The sequence below is a fragment of the Medicago truncatula genome, chromosome 6 (genome assembly GCF_003473485.1).
Source record: "Medicago truncatula cultivar Jemalong A17 chromosome 6, MtrunA17r5.0-ANR, whole genome shotgun sequence".
Classification (NCBI taxonomy): Eukaryota; Viridiplantae; Streptophyta; class Magnoliopsida; order Fabales; family Fabaceae; genus Medicago; species Medicago truncatula.
Window position 1 is genome coordinate 3,527,428 of NC_053047.1, and position 22,903 is coordinate 3,550,330.

General features: G+C 29.6%; 3 protein-coding genes across 3 annotated transcripts; 1 reads left to right on the forward strand and 2 right to left on the reverse strand.

Annotated features, from left to right (window-relative positions):
- Positions 1-1,401: 1,401 nt before the first annotated feature.
- Positions 1,402-3,558, reverse strand: LOC11412290 (2-methylene-furan-3-one reductase). Its single transcript, XM_003618438.3, has 4 exons — positions 3,273-3,558; positions 2,492-2,815; positions 1,870-2,029; positions 1,402-1,748 (listed from the first exon to the last, which is right to left on the reverse strand). The coding sequence occupies exons 1-4, from the start codon at positions 3,483-3,485 to the stop codon at positions 1,516-1,518; spliced, it is 930 nt and encodes a 309-aa protein (XP_003618486.1). The 5' UTR covers positions 3,486-3,558; the 3' UTR covers positions 1,402-1,515.
- A 1,943-nt stretch (positions 3,559-5,501) lies between these two features.
- On the reverse strand, positions 5,502-7,752 carry LOC11412983 (2-methylene-furan-3-one reductase). Its single transcript, XM_003618439.4, has 4 exons — positions 7,384-7,752; positions 6,663-6,986; positions 6,030-6,189; positions 5,502-5,905 (listed from the first exon to the last, which is right to left on the reverse strand). The coding sequence occupies exons 1-4, from the start codon at positions 7,594-7,596 to the stop codon at positions 5,640-5,642; spliced, it is 963 nt and encodes a 320-aa protein (XP_003618487.1). The 5' UTR covers positions 7,597-7,752; the 3' UTR covers positions 5,502-5,639.
- Positions 7,753-18,983: 11,231 nt separating this feature from the next.
- On the forward strand, positions 18,984-21,379 carry LOC11412291 (transcription factor MYB30). The gene is made up of 3 exons (XM_003618440.4): positions 18,984-19,497; positions 19,967-20,096; positions 20,510-21,379. Exons 1-3 carry the CDS (start codon positions 19,365-19,367, stop codon positions 21,201-21,203), a joined length of 957 nt encoding a protein of 318 aa, XP_003618488.1. The 5' UTR covers positions 18,984-19,364; the 3' UTR covers positions 21,204-21,379.
- Positions 21,380-22,903: the final 1,524 nt, after the last annotated feature.

The window sequence follows — 22,903 nt, forward strand, 5'->3', positions numbered from 1 at the left end:
TGTCCATTGTTCTACTGAGCTGCAACTTGCAGATTAGTTCACTAAATTACCTCTGAAGGTTGGCAGGTTCATCAAGCTAAGAAGCTTGATTGATATGTGATAGATTTTTTTAGCAAGTTTACTAAATACTATCGAAGTAGTAAAAATATCGTTCCCACAAAGACTGTGTTAATCTCAATTTAGCAATAAGGTAAATATTTAGGATGTATAAATTTCTTTTAGTTGTCCTAGGCAGTAGTTTTGGTTTGCATAAAATTAAATAAACAGAATGTAAAGATATAGTTGGAAAGAATAAGAGAGAGATGAGATTAGGTCTTTCGAATCATTTATGTTCCCCTAATTGGTATACTGCACCTATTCTTATGAATGATTTTCTAGTTCCACGATAGTTAACAAAATAGTCCTAATCAATCCCTTGAGTTAGGACCCTCTTCTCAAACTACAGCCCCTAATTCCTTAGGTGGTCTAATAATCTTTGAAGGTTTTAAGAACATTAACCTAATATCACTAACAAACGATTATCCATTCCTAGACTAACCCTGTTTATTAGAACAATTCAATTCTGTCTAAGTAGAAAGCTATGGTCAGTAGTCATTTATTCTCACTAAATCATGTTTATATTTGATCAGGATATAAAAAGCATTAAGAACAATTGAATTGAATAAAAACTAGATTGTCATTCAAAATAAATAGAGTTTCACAGCAACATGGTTCAATTAGGGTTACAAAGAATCATCTCAGACCTAATCTCTAAGAGATTTAGCTACTCATAATTGAGTTTACAAATAGCATAATCAATAGTGGAATCAAAACATAAACGAACCGGTAAAAGGTTTAAGAAATCGCCCTCCCAGCCGTCTTTAGGTCTCAAAATCGCACTTTGCTCTCTCCAAATTGTAACCCTTGTCTTTGGAATAGACTTCCGCTTAAATAGGCACATAATTTCGCCTAAAATCGTGCCACGATTTAAGTAAATCGTGGCACGATTCTCCTTGAATCGCAAATCGATGAATTAGGGTTTCCTCAGATCGTGTCACGATTATGCCATCGTGACACGATTGCCTTGTGAACTCCAATTTGTAATCAAAATACATATAAAAAGACTCTAGAATTAGCGAATGACGGACTGTCATCAATATGACAAAAGTTGAAACTTGAATTAAGGGAGGATGTTAGTTGATAATTCAAGTTAGTTAGTGATTTTAATCAAGTTTGTTTGGTTAATCACATTAGTAATCTAGTTAGTTTAATTTGTTACAAATTTACTAGATTCAAGCATAAGGTTGTTAGGGTTCGATTGATACTTGTCTTTCAAGCAACTTAACAAAACCATCTATATAAGCTCTTTTCATGTGTATTTCACATATCAATGAAATCACTTCTTTCATAACTCTAATCTCCTCATTGACCTATTCGTTCTATTCTCTCAAATCCAATAAAATCAAAACCCTAAGAAAAACCCTAGCTTGTTCATCAAGCTTTAAACCTCCGCTAACAAAAATAGTACACTGTATACTAATTGTATTTAAAAAACCAACTTATACAGAATAATGGAGTTCCAGGTGGAAAGGGACTCTTAGGGTCCAATATTGGCCTCACTCTGCCATTTTCCAAATAAGGTTGCAATTTCTCTAACACTGCTCCATCTGAAGTGAGTAAGAAAGGGATAGCTGGTGGAGTTCCAGGTGGTAGTATTGTCACAACTTTTCCTCCTTCATTGGCAGCCTTCACTGCCCTCTCACTATCACCTATTTTTGGAATATATAAAAAATATTAAATAGGTTCTTAACTATATTGTTTTCTTACAATGAAAACTTACACATTATACAACATATTAATAAAAATTCAAATTTAATACAAATATCTTACCTACTGCATCATACACCACATCAAACTTTTCAGTAATTTCTTCATAATTCTCCTTTGTATAATCAATTGCCAAGTCTGCTCCCAATTTCCTCAAAAATTCAAGTTTTGTTGTGCTAGCAGTAGCTGCAATTCTAGATGCCTCAAAAACATGCTTGGCTAGCTATAGTCCAAAACAAATAATTGCATTCCATTAGATGACAAAATACTACATTGTATACTTTATGTATTACAAAAGCCAACTTATATTGAGGAATGAATAAGTTAAGGACGAATTGTTTGGGAGAATCTGTTTGGTTTCTGGTTGGAACATTCTTTAATCGGACTTTACTTATCTTCTAGTTAGACTTACGGATTATCAGCGTCGCTTTTCTCGAGAACCACAAGATGAGAACAAAAAATGTTCATCTTATTTTCAAGGGATTTAACTATCTTCTGGTCAAACTTTAGTTAAAGATGAATTGTTTGTGAGAACCTGTTATATTTCTGATTAGAACAATTTTTAGTCCGACTTTAACCGGGTTCTCTTTTCATGAGAACAAAGACTGAAGACAAAAAAATATATATATATCTTATCTTATGTTATTTCCTAGTATTGAGTATCTTTAGAAACAAGATTTCAAACCTGAATAACAAGAGATCCAACTCCCCCAGCACCTCCAAGAACAAGTAGAGATTTCCCAGAAGAAAATTCTACTCTTTCAAGACCTTGATAAGCAGTAATTATTGCTAAAGGGAGACTAGCAGCTTCAACAAAACTCAAATTTGATGGCTTGTGAGCAAGTACTTTTTCTTCAGCAACAGTATACTCTGACAAAGAACCAACAGTTTTTGGATTGTTTAAAGCAGTCTCATTGATATCACCATAAACTTCATCTCCAACCTTAAATTTATTCACTTTCTCTCCCACACTAACCACAACACCAGCAACATCATATCCTGGCACAGTCTTCACACCACCACACAAAAGAAAGAAAAAAAATCATGTTATTCAAGCATTATATTTGTGAGTTTAATTTTGATACCTTGTTGGTGTTTTCCACTGTCAAGAAATTACGAACAATCATACGTGTGATGTTAGAAATAATTAATATTTAAGTAGACGTTTTTAATAATCTTACCCATATGATTGCTAGTGAAAAAATTATTTAATTATGAATCAAATGCAAAAAAAAAAAAAATAATATATATATATATATATATATTGGTTTAGGAATTTAGCGGGGATATGGGGTTCGAACTCTGACCCCTGCATAAATTATGCATTGCCACTATCAACTGAGCTAAACTTTTAGAGAATTTTTTTTTACATATTTGATATGACTAAAAACAAAGAACAAGTTTTACAAGATTAAAATAAAAATAAAAATTCATACTTAGGTCATAGATGGTAATTGAAATCTTACTGGCAAAGGAGAGTCAATATCCTTCAACTGACCAAGAGCCCTCTTAATCTCTACAGGATTAAGGGCAGCAGCCACAACCTTGATGAGCACTTGATCTTCTTTGGGGTGTGGTGTAGGTACATTAGGATCAAACTTTAGAACATCTTCTATAATACCATATTGAGAGTAAACCCAAGCTTTTGTATGAGATGGAATACTATGTGTGCTTGCCATGATCACTTTGCTATTAAGAGTTTTAAGAGAAAAATATATAAAAAGGTAATTATTAGATGTAATATAAAGTTGCACTTTGTGTTGGTGTTTTTTGTGTGATAATGTTCATCAAATCAAATGACTATTATTTATATAGATAGGAGTTGTACGTTAAAATGCTTGAATCATTCTAATATTTGTTCATTTAAGAATAATAAGTGTCCATTCCCTTTTCTTATTTTATGTATGTCAAATTCATTCAACCAATGCATGAAGATGACTTTGGGGATAAGTTCATGAAGTGATGTAATGGTATACGAGGAGCAATCTCATTCAACCAGGAGCATTCGGTTTTGCTGCTCAACTTGGATCTCCAATATTTATATTCTAACAATTAGACTAAAAGTTATGAATCTTTTTAATTAATAATTAAGTTTATACTTCTGCAATTCATAAAAAATTTAAAATTATAATAAATAAACATGCGAATTTAACTCAGTTGATAGCGACATTGCATTATATATTAAGAACCGAGATTTAAATTATATATTCATCACTTATTCACCTTAAAAGGTAATTTCTATCGACCAAACTACTTAATAAAAAATATATGTTTTTAATATCTATAAGTATAGTCAACTCGGGTGTAAGTTCAACAAAGGCAACCAAAAAAATATCAAAAACAAAACCTCTTATACAACAATTTTCAACATTAAAATAAATACAATCTTATATAAAATTAATATTGTCACGACAAAAATTAAATTATACCAGTTTTTTCAAAATTAAAATTAATAAAATCTTATATAAAAGTAAAGTTTTCTCCTTAAAAAAAAAAAAGTTTCCTTTCACTAAATAATTGCTTTCTAGTTACTGTTCTTCCTTGAGTGACTTCACGCCTGACATCAGACACAAGCACGTACAATTCAATTATGAACAAAATGTATTTGATCATGTATTTGTTCATAAACATATTGTTAGGAAAAACTAGACTTAATTGTTTCTTTAAGGTGGAATATATTTCGTTACACACATGTAATTAAATAGACAATCATCCGGAAGCAATTTTAGAATGCAATAATAAAGATAAAATAATTGACAAAAAAAATTTAGAGTACAAATCAAGTTGCTTGGGCTCTAGTGGCAAAGAGCTCTTTCCAAATACGTATTCGGGGAATACCGGTTTCGATTCTCAGGGGGAACAACGCTTGGCCAGTGCGCATGCCTATACACACGAGCCGGATTAGTCGTCCACCTTTGGTGGGTCGGAAACCGGTGCGAAAGCAAAAAAAAAATTGTGGAAAAATGACGAAATCTCAAAATCAAACGTAAGAAGACTGAACATATGTGGAAATCACTTATTTAACAAGAATAAGGAAAAACAATTTTGAGGTGTAATTTTCGGATCAAAATTGTCCTTAATCACTCACAAGAAGAAGTAAGGTGGTGACATATACACAATGTACAACGTGAAATTGCATGATCCAACCTCGAAGACTTGTTTATTCTTCTTAAAAAGTTAAATTTCTAACTAATAAACTATTTGACTGAGAATTAAAAAATCACGGGGAGATAGTACAATTAAATCTTGCAGCAAAGAACATTAGAAAACTACTACACCAGAACCCAAAGACCTTTCTTTTGTTTCTCTCAAGCTTCTCAGCATGTTCTCCTTCAAGTTGTTTTTCCAAGTCATAAATCATTTCCCAGTGATTATAAAAAGCAGAGCAGCTTATCCAAACTCTTGATTTGTACTATAAACTTTCATGAAAAGATTGTACTTTCAAATGGTAAAGACTAAAATTTCAAGATTGTAAATGAGTGAAGAAACAAGGTTTTATAATGTTTTTTAATTATATATATTGTGCAGATGAACATTGCATTAACGGTTTTGTTTCATTTACTTTATCCCATTTATCGTCATTTATAAAAGATATAGACACAATATTATTTTATAAAAAAGTTTGGATTTTTAATCACGCCACGATTTTTTCAGAACTTCAATATCAATTTTGAATCAATTTTCAACATTAACGATTTTTTGGATAATTATAAAAAATAACAAACATATATCTCTTAGAGATTTATTACTGCATAAACACACAAATACACTTTCTAGTAACCAAAATAGTACAAATTCAAAGCCATGAAATTTATGAGCTTGATTATTCATGCTCATGGAATGGGATGAATAACTATTTTCCCAATAGCTCTATTAGTATTGAGATAGGAAAATGCTTCCAAAGTCTGATAAAATGGAAAGGGACTCTTAGGGTCCAATATTGGTTTCACTTTGCCATTTTCCAAATAAGGTTGCAATTTCTCTAATACAGCTCCATCTGAAGTGAGTAAGAAAGGGATAGCTGGTGGAGTTCCAGGTGGTAGTATTGTCACAACTTTTCCTCCTTCATTGGCAGCCTTCACTGCCCTCTCACTATCACCTATTTTAGGAATATATAAAAAATATTAAATAGGTTCTTAACTATATTGTTTTCTTACAATGAAAACTTACACATAATACAATATATTATTAATAAGGGTTCAAATTTACTACAAATATCTTACCTACTGCATCATACACCACATCAAACTTTTCAGTAAGTTCTTCATAATTCTCCTTAGTATAATCAATTGCCAAGTCTGCTCCCAATTTCCTCAAAAAATCTAGTTTTGTTGTGCTAGCAGTAGCTGCAATTCTAGATGCCTCAAAAACATGCTTGGCTAGCTATAGTCCAAAACAAATAATTGCATTCCATTAGATGACAAAATACTACATTGTATACTTTATGTATTACAAAAGCCAACTTATATTGAGCAATGAATAAGTTAAGGACGAATTGTTTGAGATAATCTATTTGGTTTCTGGTTGGAACAATCTTTAATCGGACTTTACTTATCTTCTGGTCAGATTTACGGATTATCAGCGTCGCTTTTCTCGAGAACCACAAGATGAGAACAAAAAATGTTCATCTTATTTCCAAGGGCTTTAACTATCGTCTGGTCAAACTTTAGTTAAAGATGAATTATTTGTGAGAACATGTTATATTTCTGATTAGAACAATTTTTAGTCTGACTTTAACCAGGTTCTTTTTTCATGAGAACAAAGACTTAAGACAAAAAAAAAAATATATATATATATATATATATATCTTATCTTATTTCCTAGTATTGAGTATCTTTAGAAACAAGATTTCAAACCTGAATAACAAGAGATCCAACTCCCCCAGCACCTCCAAGAACAAGTAGAGATTTACCAGAAGAAAATTCAACTCTTTCAAGACCTTGATAAGCAGTAATGATTGCTAAAGGGAGACTAGCAGCTTCAACAAAACTCAAATTTGATGGTTTGTGAGCAAGTACTTTTTCTTCAGCAACAGTATACTCTGACAAAGTACCAATAGTTTTTGGATTGTGTAAAGTAATCTCATTGATATCACCATAAACTTCATCTCCAACCTTAAATTTCTTCACTTGCTCTCCCACACTAACCACCACACCAGCAACATCATATCCTGGTACAGTCTTCACACCACCACCACACAAAAGAAGAAGAAAAAAAAAATGTTATTTAGCATTATTTTTGTGAGTTTCATTTTGATACATTGTTGGTGTTTTACACCGTCAAGAAACTACGACCAATCATACATGTGATTTTAAAAATAATTATGATTTAAGTAGACGTTTTTAATGATCTTCCTGATCGCATTAGATTGCCAGTGTAAAAATTATTTAATTACATTGACGGTGCATATGAATTAAGACAACAAATAGAATCAAAAGCAAAAACATTATATATTTGCAACGACTATAAACAAAGGAAAAAAACTTTACAGGACTAAAAATATAAATGGAAACTTCTACGGTACACTAGCAAAGATGCTATTGAAATTTAAGTCATAGATGGCAATAGAAACCTTACCGGCAAAGGAGAGTCAATGTCCTTGAAATGACCAAGAGCCCTCTTAATATCAACAGGATTAAGGGCAGCAGCAACCACCTTGATGAGCACTTGATCTTCTTTTGGGTGTGGTGTAGGTACATTAGAATCAAACTTTAGAATCTCTTCTATGTTACCATATTGAGAGTAAACCCAAGCTTTTGTATGAGATGGAATACTTGGTGTGCTTGCCATGATCACTTTGCTACTAAGAATTTTTAGAGAAAAATATATATGAAGGGTATTTAAATGTAATATAAAGTTGAATTTTGTGTTGGTATATTTTTTGTGTGAAAATGCTAATCAAATGGTTATTATTTATAGATAGGAGTTATATGCTACAATGCATGAATCATAAGAATTAATTTCCTTTTTCTACTTTATGTCAAATTAATTCAAGCAATGGATGAAGATGACTTTGGGGTCAAGTTCATGAAGTGATGCAATGGTATACGAGGGAGCAATATCATTAAAGACAAATGAAAACGACAAGGGAGTACTAAGAGCATTCGGCTTTGTAATGTTTGCTCAACTTGGCTCTTCAATACTACTATAATGTAACAATTAGACTAAAAGTTTTTTTTTTACCGATTAGACTAAAAGTTATGAATCTTTTTAATTAAATAATTAAGCTTATACTTCTTCAATGCATAAATAATTTAAAAGTATACTCCCTCCGTTTCAAATTAGCTGCGCCATTTTTCATTTCACACATATTAAGACAAATGTATAAATAAAAGAGAGAGAAAAATGGTTTTAAGTTCTCTTGTTAAGTATTGGTGCATTCTCCATTATTGTAAATGCAAAGTGGAATATATTGAATTGGAAGTTGTGAAAGTAATATTAATTAGAGTTATAAAGGGAAAAAAATAATTAATATTGTATTGAAAAGTGAAATGACTCAGTTATTTTAGGACATTTTTTATTTACAAATGGCTCTGTTATTGTGGGACGGAGGGAGTAACAAATAAAAAGATTAGATAAAAAGGTTCAATAGGTGAGTTTAGTACTGTTGATAGAAAAATTGTATTATAAATGTAAACAAAAATCTTTAATAAATGTAAAAAACGTTTTCTTTCACCAAATAATTGCTTTCAAGTTACTGTGCTTCCTTAAGTGACTTCATGCCTGACATCACACACAAGCACGTACACAAGCATTCGTTAAGGACCATAATTAGTAAATATATTATGAAAATGCATGCAATTAATGTTTTGGAAATCGAAATATTTGACTTTCTTAGAGAATAATTGTTTATTTTGAATAGCTTAAAGAGTGTCCCGATGACACTCGTTAACAAGACCCAAAGTATAATAGCAACGATGTTCTTTTTTAAAAATGAATATAATTGACTAAATAATAATGTTTTTTTATTAAAGTATCATGATCGTTAATAGAGTCAGAGACCAATTTAAAAACTTAGTACAAAGACAGGGACCAATTCAATGGTTTAATCGTTTATATTGCATTTGAGTAATGCCTCACGCAAAACCGGATGTTGTAGGACATTCTTTGAGCAAGGGACAGTAGCATATCTAGGATACTTGTCTCGTTTTCTCTTCATTGTAACGTTCGCATTGACTATTCCACTAGATATTTGACACATACATCTTGTAAAAACATAACATGACTACAAAGTTGTTTGATTAGGGTGAATTTGATTTGATTTCAAAGTCTTCTGTGTAATTGTTTCTCTTCACGATCATTTCTTCAATTAATTTCATAACTCGACTAAAAAAATTGTTATGACAAAGTGTTATCTAAATCTAAAACTTGAACCATTAGAGGAATAGAGGGATTTTATCACTTGACCTTTAACACTTCAATAGTTGAATAATGGGATTTTATCTCCCTTTTAAGTGTGTGTTTGGTTGTGTGGTGGACAAAATTGATTTTGATATAATTGATTTTGTAGAATTGATTTTGATTAAAAGTGAGTTGAGTGAAAAGTGATTTATGTTTGGACACCTCTACCATAGAAGTGATTTACATGAAAAATGTTGTTTGACTATTTTGTGTCAAAATTGATTTTGGTTGTGTAAATGACCAAAATGGATTATTTTTTTATAAGTTGTGCATTTAAAATATATTTCATTTAACTTTTCTACAAATTTCATTTCCAATTTTAGTTAGTTATTTATTATTTTATTTTTTTTGGTCACGTTAGTTATTTATTTTTATGTTACTTTATTAATTTTAATACAATTTTAATAAAATAAGCTTTCTACCAAAAATAGATTATTAAAAAAAACTATCAGCAACCAGAGATTCATATTTATGGGTTCCAAAAATCATACAGGATTATTAAGAAAGGCTTTTTCCTTGAGTTTTCTGCGACACCAAAAAATGAAAAAATTCACAGCAACAATAAAATAACGCAGACAACAATCAACAGTGAGATATTGTAACAGTTTTCTTAAGTAGGTGAATGGATCTGTCAAATATAAAAGGTATGTGAAAGGAAGTGACAAGATTCAAGGGTAAAAGAGACAAATGGTGTTGTGTACTTTCACGTTGGATAGACACGATTTCAAGAAGCTAGGGAGAGCAGCTTCTCCAAGAATCGATTTTGTAGATGAAAACGTATGGTGGCGGTAAGGCGTTGGAGGAAAACCAAACACAGTGAAATCACGTTTCAGGAATAGGACGTGCGTTTAAGTGTTTTCGCCGTGCAACCAAACATAGACTAAGTTTTTCTTCTTCTTAGTCCCCTTATTCCATGTGCTAGAGTTCTAATCTCTTGACATGGGTGACACAAAGTAAATCATCTCAAATCTCTATACAGTTTCTTTTGCAAACGCTATGCACCTTAAAGGTGCATACCATCTTCTCTATGGTTTGGAACTCTTATAAAACAAATTAAAGACCTTTGGCTTCACCAAGTCGCCTACTTCAAATTCTTTTCTCTCCGCAATGGTGTCCATGGCCCTGCCCTTGCCATGTACTCTCCTAAGGATGTGTTGTTCTTATATCTTCATTTGGTTCCTTAACCTCGTGATGTTTATCCTTAATTCCCTGTTGATATTGAGACCCTATTTTTGTTGTCCACCTCCTTTAGTTGGGCCTTCATATACCTTCACTAAGAAGCATTGAGTAGCGAGAATTGCTCTTCCATCTGGTTTTGCTCATTTCCACTCTACATGAGTTAACTTACGCTGGAAAATACACCTACGTGAGTTAACTCACGTTAAAAATACACATGCGTGAGTCAATTCACGCTCAACTATTTTACGAAAATGAGCAAAAATAGATGGGAGAAGAGCAATTACCTTGAGTAGCTCCATGATCTCTCCTTTCGGATTTAGACATGTTAAAAACCTCTTATTCAACATTTAACCGGACATCAACCTATCCTAACTCAACATCTACCATGACTTTGGTTGTAGCTAGAAAAGGTTGACCAAAAACTAAAGAGAAACATCAATAATAATTATATCAACCGGAAACATCAATTTGTCATGGTTGCAACTCTTGTTTTCTCCTTTAATGTGCATAAACAGTCATAAAAGATATCTCAGTAGCACTACACAATTCATAGTAAAACAATAAGAACTTTTTTGGGTTTATTTAATAGTTTTACAGAAAAATAAATTGGGACCCTACGTAATAACATAAATTGCCTTACTGAAATTAATCAACGATCTCCAACAACGACGTCAAATTTTTATGGATAATTTAGCAATTGTACTAAATTATTGTTCAAGTAATAAAATTTACAAGCTCGTATCCACAAGAATTGTGTGATTTCTACTTATAAATTCAATTGTATTGGGGATTATAAATTTGAGGGGTTGCACAACACATATAAGTTTGATTTGGATAAATTCAACAGTTAAAACTGATTAGGTCGTTTTCAAATCATTTATCTTTCGTTACTTGATAATCTAGTCGGTTATTATAATTGTTCGCTGATAATTACGACAAATTTAACAAAATAGTTATGATCAATGTCTTGATCCATAACCCTCTTTTTTAATCATGATCATCTTCTTTAATCTTGACTCATAGGTTAAAACTTAGTATCACAAATGCGATAATACAATATGTTAAAGATATATTACCGATTATACGGATAAATTAGGTCGAGTCTCAAAATCTAGGGTTAGTAGTCATTAGAGACCTAAATCAATCATATATTCGTAAACATATAAAAATCATTAAGAACAAACATTAACTAAATGAAGACTAATCCAAAATTCTGCAAAGTCTTTTAAAATCCTAAAGACTTTTTTAAACAAAAATTATCCTTTAAAATCCTAATTCAATACACCCTCCTAAACTTGCAATTACATAAAAGAGTACTCTGCGATTACAAGATTCAAGTAATTACAAAGATAATCTGCTTGACCCAATCTAAGAAACCTATCGCTCATACTAATGTTTAGTGGGTTTAATGAATAGGTCAAGGCCAAACTTGAGATTTAGTGGGTTTGTGGGTAGGAGTACGAGTGGGGGGTATGGAGGGTAACATTTTCTAATATTTTAATGAATTTTCTAATCATAGAGCCCAAGCCCAATAATTTTCATACGTATGACGAATGCCATGACATTCAACCAAAAATATGCTCTCAAAAAAAAAAAAAACCAAAAATATAGTAAGATATTTGACAAAAAAAATAAAAATAAATAAGCTGCTTAATGAATGTATGGTCAATAATCTGCACAATTTTTTTTGTTGGAAATAACGGACAGCATAAATTTTGATTCATATGTTTCTTATAATAATTTGCATAAGTTTGATTCATATGTGCATCACCAATAATGCTAAAAACACTATTTTTAGAGAAGAACGATCACTTATTGTGGTAGTGTTAAAGAATAAGAAAAAGAATATGAAAAAGGGTTTTCATGTTTATAATGCCGGTTACAATTTTTTCTTTTAATCTAGGTTTGTTATTTTTGTTATTTTTTTTCTTTTCTTGATATGACTTTTGTTTAACAATTATAATTGAAAAATATTTTGGTGCAATTGGTTCATCATATGCATCACATTTACTTAAAAAAAAAAAAATTTCCATCACTCACTAAGACACTTACTCTCATATTATATGAAATTTACATATGTCATGCCATTTTATATGAATCTCATATTGATTGTACTCTATAGGAGAGTGAATTTTAGAGTGAGTATTGGAAATAATGTTTCTAACATTCTACATCTCATCAGCTAATGTTTTTTGACAATTTTCTTTTTATACAATAAGTACTATGGAATAGATTTTATTTCAATTAAAATTTTAAATTGTCTTTAATTGCAACAAACACACATAATATTTTTTTTGTTGTTCAAAACAAACACACATAATACAATAATACGAAAAAGGATAAAATAGAAAAATAAACAATGTGAAATAAAAAATATTTGAAGAAAATACTACGAAATCTACAGACTCAAATTTTTATATAGTTCGCCCACGACAAGATTGCTTACCAGAAAGAAACTACATTTTTATTTTGGACTCTCTCACCTCATTTTTCATTAACTCTACACTTTATTTTTTCTGATAGAAACGTAATTTTTCTTTTGCTTAATTTGGTAGAATCCAAACATATTACTTTCATAATGTTGGTCCAAGATTGTATTTTTATGTTTTAGTGAAATTTGTTGTGTTATGCCATTGGATACATTCACAAGGAATTGTACCTAAATTTGATGAAAACAAATATTTTTAAGAATTAAAAATGTAATAATATGAAGCTCACAAAAAAAAAACTATGGTTATCAAAGGAAAATTAATAAACTATGATAGTACGTCTATGGTTACAAAAAATTGTCCATGCAAATTAAAAAACAAAAAAGAAACATGTCTATCTAAATCTTAGTACTATCATTGAGGTGTTATAAATAACAAATGTGAGACTTATAAATGAACAATAAATGATATTTTAGATAAATAAATTGATTAACTATGTACTGAATACGTTGCTTTAAGGTGTTGATTAGGCCAGCAAGTTAGAAGTATTTGGACAATACGTGTACACTCTCAAATTTGTATAAGCAAACACCATGTTTATATGACACGTTCATATGTAGTGGGTCATTGCAATCACACATGGGTGCCTACTCTTACAAATGCAATTCATCAAATCACAATGTGAATCTCAAATTAATATTTAAAATGTGAAGACTATGATACTCTAAAGTTTGGTCGTATTATTTTTTATTTTTTTATAAAAATAAACGATATTCAATTAAATTAATAAAGTATATCGATAAAATACAAATTTAAAATCGTTTAAAACATAAAGAATGGATATGCGAACAAACTCACAACATCTATGTTAATAGCGTAAAACAGAATATATATGCCTATAAATATGACTATATCTAAATCTCTGAAATACTCAAGTCTTCGGATCTACAACGTTGACAATGTCAATCATTGATTGAATCTGCACTTGTCCAAAGCTAACTTTTCAACCTGAATCAGATAAACACCGCACTAAGATAGGAACTCAACACGCACATTACACAAATAAAAGAAATCAAAATAAGTAGAGTCGTGCAAACACGACAAAATCACAAAAAGAAACAAAAGACTGGAAATATGTGTAAATCGTTTATTTAAATAAAAAAAAACGGAAAAATAATTCAGATGAACGATTTTAGATCAAAGTTGACTATAAATCATCCCAAGAGAGAGGAAGAGTGTTTGGTTGTATTATTGTATATCTAATTATCATTTAACTATTCTCAATTTTTTTGAGCGGATTTAATTATTTTAACATGTCAGATTTTTTTTATTAATTTATTTAATAACAAAATCAAATTTTATTCAAGATTTTCTTATAGAATACCGATATCGAATCAAACTTATTTGACGATAGTTTGAGGTGGATTTGGCTTCCATGTTGAAATTGCAGTATTTAACCAATAATTCTATTGGTATTGATTATCATTTTGGATTCGCTAACATCATCCACAACAGAGCATGTTAGATTGAGTGTATAAACGAGTCTTTTGTGGCCACATCATTCATTTTACGTTAATATTTAATAGAGGAGTGTTATTTGAACAACCAATTTGGTGACAACTTATTTGATAACCATATTTTACAAAGAAAAAAGTGGTATTGACACGGAAACCATAGCAATAGAGAGATAAAGTAAAAAGTAATGTGAGTATGAGAGAAAAAGTTGTTGCAAAAGTTATCACTAAATGGATGTTCAAATATCATTTCTCTATTTAATAAGCGTCAATTTTTTCCAACCCAACACTTCAAAAGAAATTATTAAATAAGTCTTACAAATAATTTTACATCATTATATTTGAACAATTTTTTTTATTAAGATTTATTAAATGAGACCAGTGAAAAATGAAGAGAGAGAGGGTGTTTTCATAACCACTCTTCTTCATAGGCACACATATATTATACTCCTCAATAATGGTGTTTATTTAGTGTGGTGCTAAATAGGTGAAACATCCTTCATTGTGGATGATCTTAGATGTTTTCTAAGAACATTTACACTAATTAATAAAAAATTAATTAGCTAATGTCTTAGGTTCGATTTTGTTTGATGTTAATTTCGATGAGTTAAGTTGACTTCTTAAAAACAAAATATAGAAATTTTGTGATGATATTTTCTTTTTGCAAAGTGACTTATTGGTTTGTACGAATGAGGTAATATACAAGACTAATTGATTTATTTGTCGTTTTACATTGCTCCCTTCAATCCTTGATATAAAAAAAAGTTATAAAAAAAATTTGATCCTATTTATAAGAAAATGTTACAACTTTAAGGTATAGTTATTGTTTAAAATATTTTTCTATCCCTCATTTAATATTTTTTTTTTAATGACTATATTGATTTTGATATTTTTGTTGTTTTATTTTCATATAATAAGAACTGGAGGGAGTTATGTTGCGTTGAAGTTTAAAAATAACCATTATAAGTAACATTTACTTGGGTTATGAGGAGTGTTTGAAAAATAATCAATCTTTATTATTTTGTTGACAAAGAAAATCTATATTATTAATAACTACCCAAACGAGTTGTTCATATTATTATACCTAAAACTTAAACATAAGTTTATAAATTCTTTCATTTATAAAATGCTGATTCTTAACTCTTTTAAACAACGCAAGACTTTTAACTTTTTTAGAATTGTCTCAACAAGTTCTTCCTAAAAGGATAGTGCATTTGAGACTGAGGGGCCTATACACATTAAAATTGTCATGCATATTTTCGTAGTGTGGATCCACTTGATCACTGATTGGTCAGTCACCAATAAGCAAAGCAAAGCAAATAGAGAAAATTTAACTGGCCACACAGTTTTAACACACTGTTCGACGTGTTGAATACTTCAGAAAAGTCAAATTTTATTTACTTCTCGTAAATACATCATTTTAGTATAAAGAAAACGTTGACTTTGCAAAAGTTTTTCCAAATTGGATAATTTTCCGTCTTCTTTAAAATAAGATCATGTTAACTTGTGCTTTAAAGATATATGTTAACGAATAAAAAAAACAATTTTGTATTGGAAAATAGAATATTTCAATTTAGAGAAGTTGAATGCACAACTTTTGATAAGTATACTTCTATAATGAGTTCATTAATATGTGTTCTTAAGGGTTAACATAAAGGGTTTATCTAACGAGTGTCTTAAAATAGTACTCCCTTCGTTAAGGAAATGGTCATTTAAGCTTATATGTCATCCGTTATAATTTAAATTTGAGTTCTTCCAAACAATTCACCTTTTTTGGTATTAACCCTCCGACTCTTAAGAAAAATGGGTTATGTAGTTCGTTTTTCGACCGGGCTGTAAGCAAACTCTGACCAATAATTGTTTCACCTAGAATTTGAACTAGGTTATCTTGAACAATTTTCATTGGTGAAGTTCATCAACCACTTGTCTAATTGTTTGGTTAAACAATTCATCTTTCCTTTTATTTTATTTTATTTTTTATCAAGAAACCTAATAACTAATAAATTCACCTCAGAAAGTGAATAAATGAGGAATTCAGGGTTTGAACTTTGACTCCCGTATATGAAATGCGATATTCCTATCATTGATGAGTTAAGCTCACATGGACTAACCAATTTATCTTTCACAAGATCTTGTTACTCACCTGAGCATAATCACTTGATTTTTCAAGATTTTCAACTTATTTAGAATTTATTTATGCTTGCTTTACTTCAATTCATAAAATAAATATTTATATAACTATTTTTTTACCAGATATGAATGTTTTTTATATTTACTCTCTATAAGATTTACTAGTACTCATTCATAAAAAAATGTACTAGTACTGATTTTGTTTTTTAATACATATAAATCAAGTATTGCAATCAATAATTAGAAGTTTGATTGAAAATTTCGTTACTGAAATTTATATGATTTTTATTTTATGAAAGTACCCTTAAATAAATTTTTTAATTGGATGTCATCATTTTACTATTTTAGTGTATTAATTAATTATCCACCTAACAAATTTGTATAATTGAGACTGAGTACTCACCCACATTTTTCGTCAATCATCACAAGAGACTGATGATAAAATAGTTAAGGATATTTTGGTAAATAATTATATATTACTGTAATACAAGAAATTAAACAAGAGATAACTGAGAAATAATGATAACTATTCATACACGCCTTAATTTTTTTAGTGTACTGGTTAATTAATTACTAAGTTTGATCTTATTTTTGCAGAATAAAGTTTGAATTTTGTACCCAAAAAAGTTTGAATTTAAAACTGTAAAAACTAACAAAACCTATCAATGCTAGTATGAGCTAAAGTTTGACCTATTCATATTATGTCAAAGCAGTAGTACTAACCGAGTATTAATTTCTTTACAAACAAGAAATGGAAATTTACTAAAAGAAATATTCTCCAAATAAATAACGCGAATTTTGTCTGTTTACAAGCCATATTAAAACAAAAATAGTCAATAACATTTACTCAAGAAAAAGAAGTCAATAACATAAGCACAAATTCACACGATAATGATCTCTTTATCCCTTTCCAAAGAAGCATGGGACAAAATTATGTGTCAAAAATGTCAAATATGAAATTAATATTGTACAAATACAAGTCAATTGATGTAGTTATAGATAAGTTGAAAGAGAAAGGGCTGCCGCAGGTCACTTAGACTTCACAATTAAAGGTTTCAAATCAGTTATTATGTAGTAGAAAAAAAACTAAAATAAAATCAGTCGTGATAACTAGGGTGTGTGTAGATTGGATTGAATAAGTTTTGAGAAGAAAAACCTATCAAGAAAATGAGTTTTGAGAAGAAAATGTCATCCAATCAATTTAGTATTTGGTTTTGACTAGATCATCCAATCAATTTGATAACTAGAGTGTTCATATGTATTTGATTTTTAATTCAAATTTGGAACGGATTTGATTGGTTTTCATTCTGGGAACCAAAAATCAATTGAATTAATTTAAAAAGAATCACTTTTCTTCTCTTCGTATTCAACTGATCGGGTTTTTGAATCGGTTGATTGTGTTTTTTCTATTGTGCTAGATTGGAAATTTGATAAAACGGTGTCATAAAAAATCTTAATGACACATTTTAGATTGCATGTGCATACCAATTTTTAAAACTATATACGATGACCTCAAATTCAATGAAGTTACAATATTAGAGGAATTGGAAACCCTAACATCACGATCCAGATCGCATCCACAAATTTTTTAGTTTGATTCTCACCCATTACAAAAATCACACACGATAAACAACATTAATGTCACGTCGTTACCTAAATAGTACAGTAAATACTTAATGGATAGTCTGATTGAATTTTAGTTTAGAGACTAACTTGCCCTAATTTAAATTTTCATAAACTAGAACTTGTGTTTTTTTCTAACTAAGAGTAATTTAGGTTTGTGATTACTTGACCACTATTTCCTTAGAAAACTACTATGGTTTTAGCTTAGAGACTAATTAAGTTGCCCTAATTTAATTTTTCATAAAACTAAAATTACTATGATTATAAGTTGCCCTACTAAATTTAGGTTAGTGATAAGTTGACCACTATTTCTTTAAAAAAAACTACTACGGTTTTTGGTTTAGAGACTAACATGCCCTAATTTAGGTTAGCTTTTTATAAACTATAACTTGTCTTTTTTCTAAGAGTAATTTAAGTCAGTGATAACTTCACCACTATTTCCTTAAAAAAAAACTACTACGATTTTAGTTTAAAGACTAACTTACCCTAATTTATTTTTTTCCTAAACTAAAACTTGTGTTTTTTTTTCTAACCAAGAGTAGTTTAGGTTAGTCATAAATTAACCACTATTTCTTTAAAAAAAAACTACTATGATTTTAGTTTAGAGACTAACTTGCCCTAATTGACCACTATACTATTTCTTTTAAAAAAACTACTATGATTTTTGTTTAGAGTCTAACTTGCCCTAATTTAATTTTTCTTAAACTATTTTTTTTTTCCTAACTTAGAGTAACTTAGGTTAGTGATAACTTGACCACTATACTATAACTTTAAAAAACTACTATGGTGAACTCAACTACTATTCACAAGCATACAAAGAAGGGCATATAGGTATAAACACAAATAATACGAAAAAAGTTATAGGTTGGCCAAAGTCACCTCACCACCATGCAACACCTTTCATACCTCACATAAACATTAATGCTAGCATACAATTTTAGAGACTTAAAAAAGTAGATAATTGAGCTTTCCCAGTGCAGTCACATTGAATGCACAACGCGGTTTTGAGACTCACAAAGAGCTTATTACTACTCCACTTGAGCTGACTTTTTCCATGTCTTCTTTACATCCTTATGACAACAGTTAATGCTTTTGCTGTCAACTTTTGACTATTTGCACCCTTTGTTTAATTTTCTTCCCCTATTTATACACCCTTTCATTTTGACTCTTGCCTCAACACATTCCTAAGTAGCTAACAGTAAGAGGAAAAAAAAAGCTATATTTGTGAAGAAACATATAGATTTTTGAAAAAAGAGAAAAAAGAGTATACAAGGAAAAAAAAATGGTTAGACCACCATGTTGTGATAAAGAAGGTGTGAAAAAAGGACCTTGGACTCCTGAAGAAGATATCATTTTGGTTTCTTATATTCAAGAACATGGTCCTGGAAATTGGAAAGCTGTTCCTACCAATACTGGTAATTAGTTAATTACTTACTCTTCTATTTCCACTCTCTTAAATGATTTTATCAAAGTTTTTTTTTCTTGTTTTATAAGATCATGATTGAAGAAATTTTGATTTATTTAATGATGTGATTTGAAATTAATAGTCTATTTTAGTGACTTATCAATGTTTTTTAATTTTTGTTTTTTAATTAGACCATTATCAAAGAAATTTTGATTCTTTTAGGTTGTGATTTGAAATAGTTTTTTTGTTTGTAATTTTGTCAATTTTTTGTCTTGTTTTATAGACCATAATCATAGGAAATTTTGATTCTTTTAAGGTTACTTGATATAGTTTTTTTTTGTTGAAATTTATCATTGTTTATTTTTTAAAATTTTATTTTTATATCTTGTTTTATGAAACTATAATCAAAGGAGATTTTAATTCTTTTAAGGTTGTGATTTCAAATTAATAGTTTTTATTTTTGTGTTTTGATTTTTCAGGTTTGTTAAGGTGTAGTAAGAGTTGCAGACTTAGATGGACAAATTATCTAAGGCCAGGAATCAAAAGGGGTAACTTCACTGACCAAGAAGAGAAAATGATTATTCATCTTCAAGCTCTTTTAGGAAACAGGTATATTCATTGATTATTCTTCAACCTCTTTTTCTACCATAACCACCTAGTTTTTTAATTTTTGAATAATATACAAAAGTTTTTAAATTACTCTCATAAATGTGGTTGCATCACAATCTCTAACTTCTCGAGAATCACAATTGAATACGACTTATGTAACCTAAATTGCGTTCACAACACGATTTAAAAAGATATTTAAAATGTTGATGTCACGACTCAAATCGTAGTTGCAAATGATTTTTTACAAAACCTAGCACATGTCAAAGTAATTTTTTTTTCTTCACAAAAATATATAATAAAGTAAAATTTAATTACTTTTATTTTTCATCAAAATTGTTATTTTGAGTACTTTGTCTAGGAAAAGTACTTTTTTTCACATGCTAATTAATTGCATCACATTGATTATTGTACAGATGGGCTGCCATAGCTGCATACCTTCCACAAAGAACAGACAATGACATAAAAAACTATTGGAACACTTATTTGAAGAAAAAGCTGAAAAAATTGGAAACAAGTACTTCTTCTGAATCATGTTTAGGTCATGATGAATTCTCAGTTTCTCAACCAATAGCTAGAGGACAATGGGAAAGAAGACTTCAAACTGATATTCACATGGCCAAAAAAGCACTTAGTGAAGCTCTTCAACCAGAAAAAAGCACTTCTAGTAGCAACTTAATGTTACCACTTGAATCAAATTTTTCAAGTGAAAGCTCTTTTTGTTCAACAAAACCTACAACTCAATCTTTGTCTTATGCATCAAGTGCTGATAACATAGCTCGTTTGTTGAAAGGTTGGATGAAAAATAAACCTAAAGAAGGATCGAATGGTAATAACACAAATGTGACACAAAATTATGAGACTAGTGCTTCTAGTGAAGGAATGGAAAAAGGGTCAACAAGTGTTGAATTATCTGAGACTTTTGAATCTTTGTTTGGTTATGAGTCTTTTGATTCATCAAATTCTGATTCTACTACTCTTTTTCAAGATGAGAGCAAACCTGAAAATATTGGTGAAATTATGCCTTTCTCTATGCTTGAAAAATGGCTTCTAGATGATGGTGCTTGTCAAGAGAAAGTTGGTCTTAGTGAAATTAATTATATATTTTGAAATTATTGTGACTATGTTTTGGATTTTCAATTTTGTAAGAACTTGGGAATCTAGCTTTTTTCTTAGTTCTAGGACTAAGCCTAATTGAATCTCTCTTTGGTTTTCAACACTCTTGTGGTGTAAGAAGTGTATATTCCACTCCAATATTGATGTTATAATATCATCATTTTCTACAATTAATTCCATATCATTTACTTAATGTCTTTGTTTTTTTGCTAAACTTACAATGTCTTTGAAGAACATTAACAACTATCTGTATTGATTAAGAAATCAAATGAGATAAATTTATTTAGAATGATACACTTAACTATTTTGGTACAAAAACAAGTGTTAAACTATTATCCTCAAAATAAGTACTTGTATTTATTCCTTAATCAATACTCCTTTTAAGTTTTGAAACCCTTTTAGTTTTCCTTTTTTTTTTTTTTATTTTTCTGTGTAAGTTGTAATAGTCTCCCATAAACATGGGAATTTCAAAATTATATTGATCCCTTGATAAACCTAGCTAAATATATAGTGGACTTAAAAGTTAATCAAATTAGTGAATTATTAGTTTTTTTTTTTTTTGAAATAGTCTAATTATAGTATTTAGATATATATTAGTAGATTTGTCAAAAAAAAAAAAAATATTAGTAGTTATTTTTTATATTATTATGTTTTCTAGAATGTTCATAGGATCCTTAAGATAAGGACACTTGGATGGCTAGAATTTACTTAGAATAGATATACAATGTATTATTATTCCCTTTGGTAAAGGTAGCCAAAATGAATGAAGAAACTCATGTTTTATTTTGTAGCTAGTTCCTTTCTTCTTCTTCTTCTTAGCTTAGAATTCATTAGTTTCTATAGTTATAGCTTTTAGAGTCTATCAATTTCAATTTAGAGTTAAAATTCAATACTGTTGGTGTAAGCAATTAAGCCTATTTTTTTTTATGGCTAAACAATTTCATTCAATATTTAAAGTAAATGAGCACAATCAAATTGGGCAAACTATGTTAAGAAATTCTCCATATTATAGGATCAACTCTACAGAAGTGTATTCACCAACAATAATTCTTTAGTTAATTAATTGGAAGATTAGTATTCTTTTGAAGTAAACTTTTTAGAGTTTCTAATATATATTTTTTGGCTTAAATGCTTTTTTAGTCCCTTAACTATTTAATTGGTATCGCTTTGGTCCCTTAACTAAAAAAAAGATTGTTTGAGGATTTTAAGTTTTTTTTTAGTCTCGTTTTGGTCCCTTCTGTTAGGTTTCCGTTAGTTTTAATAAAAAACGTTAAGTGTGGACACGTGTCACCTTGTCAATGGCTCTGAATTTTTTTTTTAGGATAAAAATATATTTTATTTTTTTTAAATATATATATATTTTATTTTTTGTAAAAAATTCCCAGAACCAATGACAAGGTGACACGTGTCACTTTGTCATTGGCTTTGGGATTTTTTTAAAAAAAATATATATTTAAAAAAAATTGTAAAAAAAAAAAAAAACTCAGAGCCAATGACAAGGTGACACGTGTCCATGAGTTAACTTTTTTTTAAAACCCTAACGAAAACCTAACAGAAGGGATCAAAACGAGACTAAAAAAAAACTTAAAATCCTCAAACAATTTTTTTTTTTAGTTAAAGGACCAAAGCGATAACTAAAAGCACATTTAAGCCTATATTTTTTTGTTTGAATACAAAAGAGTGTAAGCTCGAAT

Excerpts from the sequence above, each read along its gene's own strand:
- LOC11412290 (XM_003618438.3), bottom strand. The coding sequence starts at position 3,485 with ATGGCAAGCACACATAGTATTCCATCTCATACAAAAGCTTGGGTTTAC. Across the intron at positions 2,030-2,491 it reads TTGGATCTCTTGTTATTCAG|CTAGCCAAGCATGTTTTTGA; the intron begins GTTTGAAATCTT and ends TTTGGACTATAG. Across the intron at positions 1,749-1,869 it reads TGTGGTGTATGATGCAGTAG|GTGATAGTGAGAGGGCAGTG; the intron begins GTAAGATATTTG and ends TTCCAAAAATAG.
- LOC11412983 (XM_003618439.4), bottom strand. The coding sequence starts at position 7,596 with ATGGCAAGCACACCAAGTATTCCATCTCATACAAAAGCTTGGGTTTAC. Across the intron at positions 6,987-7,383 it reads ACATTGACTCTCCTTTGCCG|ACTGTACCAGGATATGATGT; the intron begins GTAAGGTTTCTA and ends GGTGGTGTGAAG. Across the intron at positions 5,906-6,029 it reads TGTGGTGTATGATGCAGTAG|GTGATAGTGAGAGGGCAGTG; the intron begins GTAAGATATTTG and ends TTCCTAAAATAG.
- LOC11412291 (XM_003618440.4), top strand. The coding sequence starts at position 19,365 with ATGGTTAGACCACCATGTTGTGATAAAGAAGGTGTGAAAAAAGGACCT. Across the intron at positions 19,498-19,966 it reads AGCTGTTCCTACCAATACTG|GTTTGTTAAGGTGTAGTAAG; the intron begins GTAATTAGTTAA and ends TTGATTTTTCAG. Across the intron at positions 20,097-20,509 it reads CAAGCTCTTTTAGGAAACAG|ATGGGCTGCCATAGCTGCAT; the intron begins GTATATTCATTG and ends ATTATTGTACAG.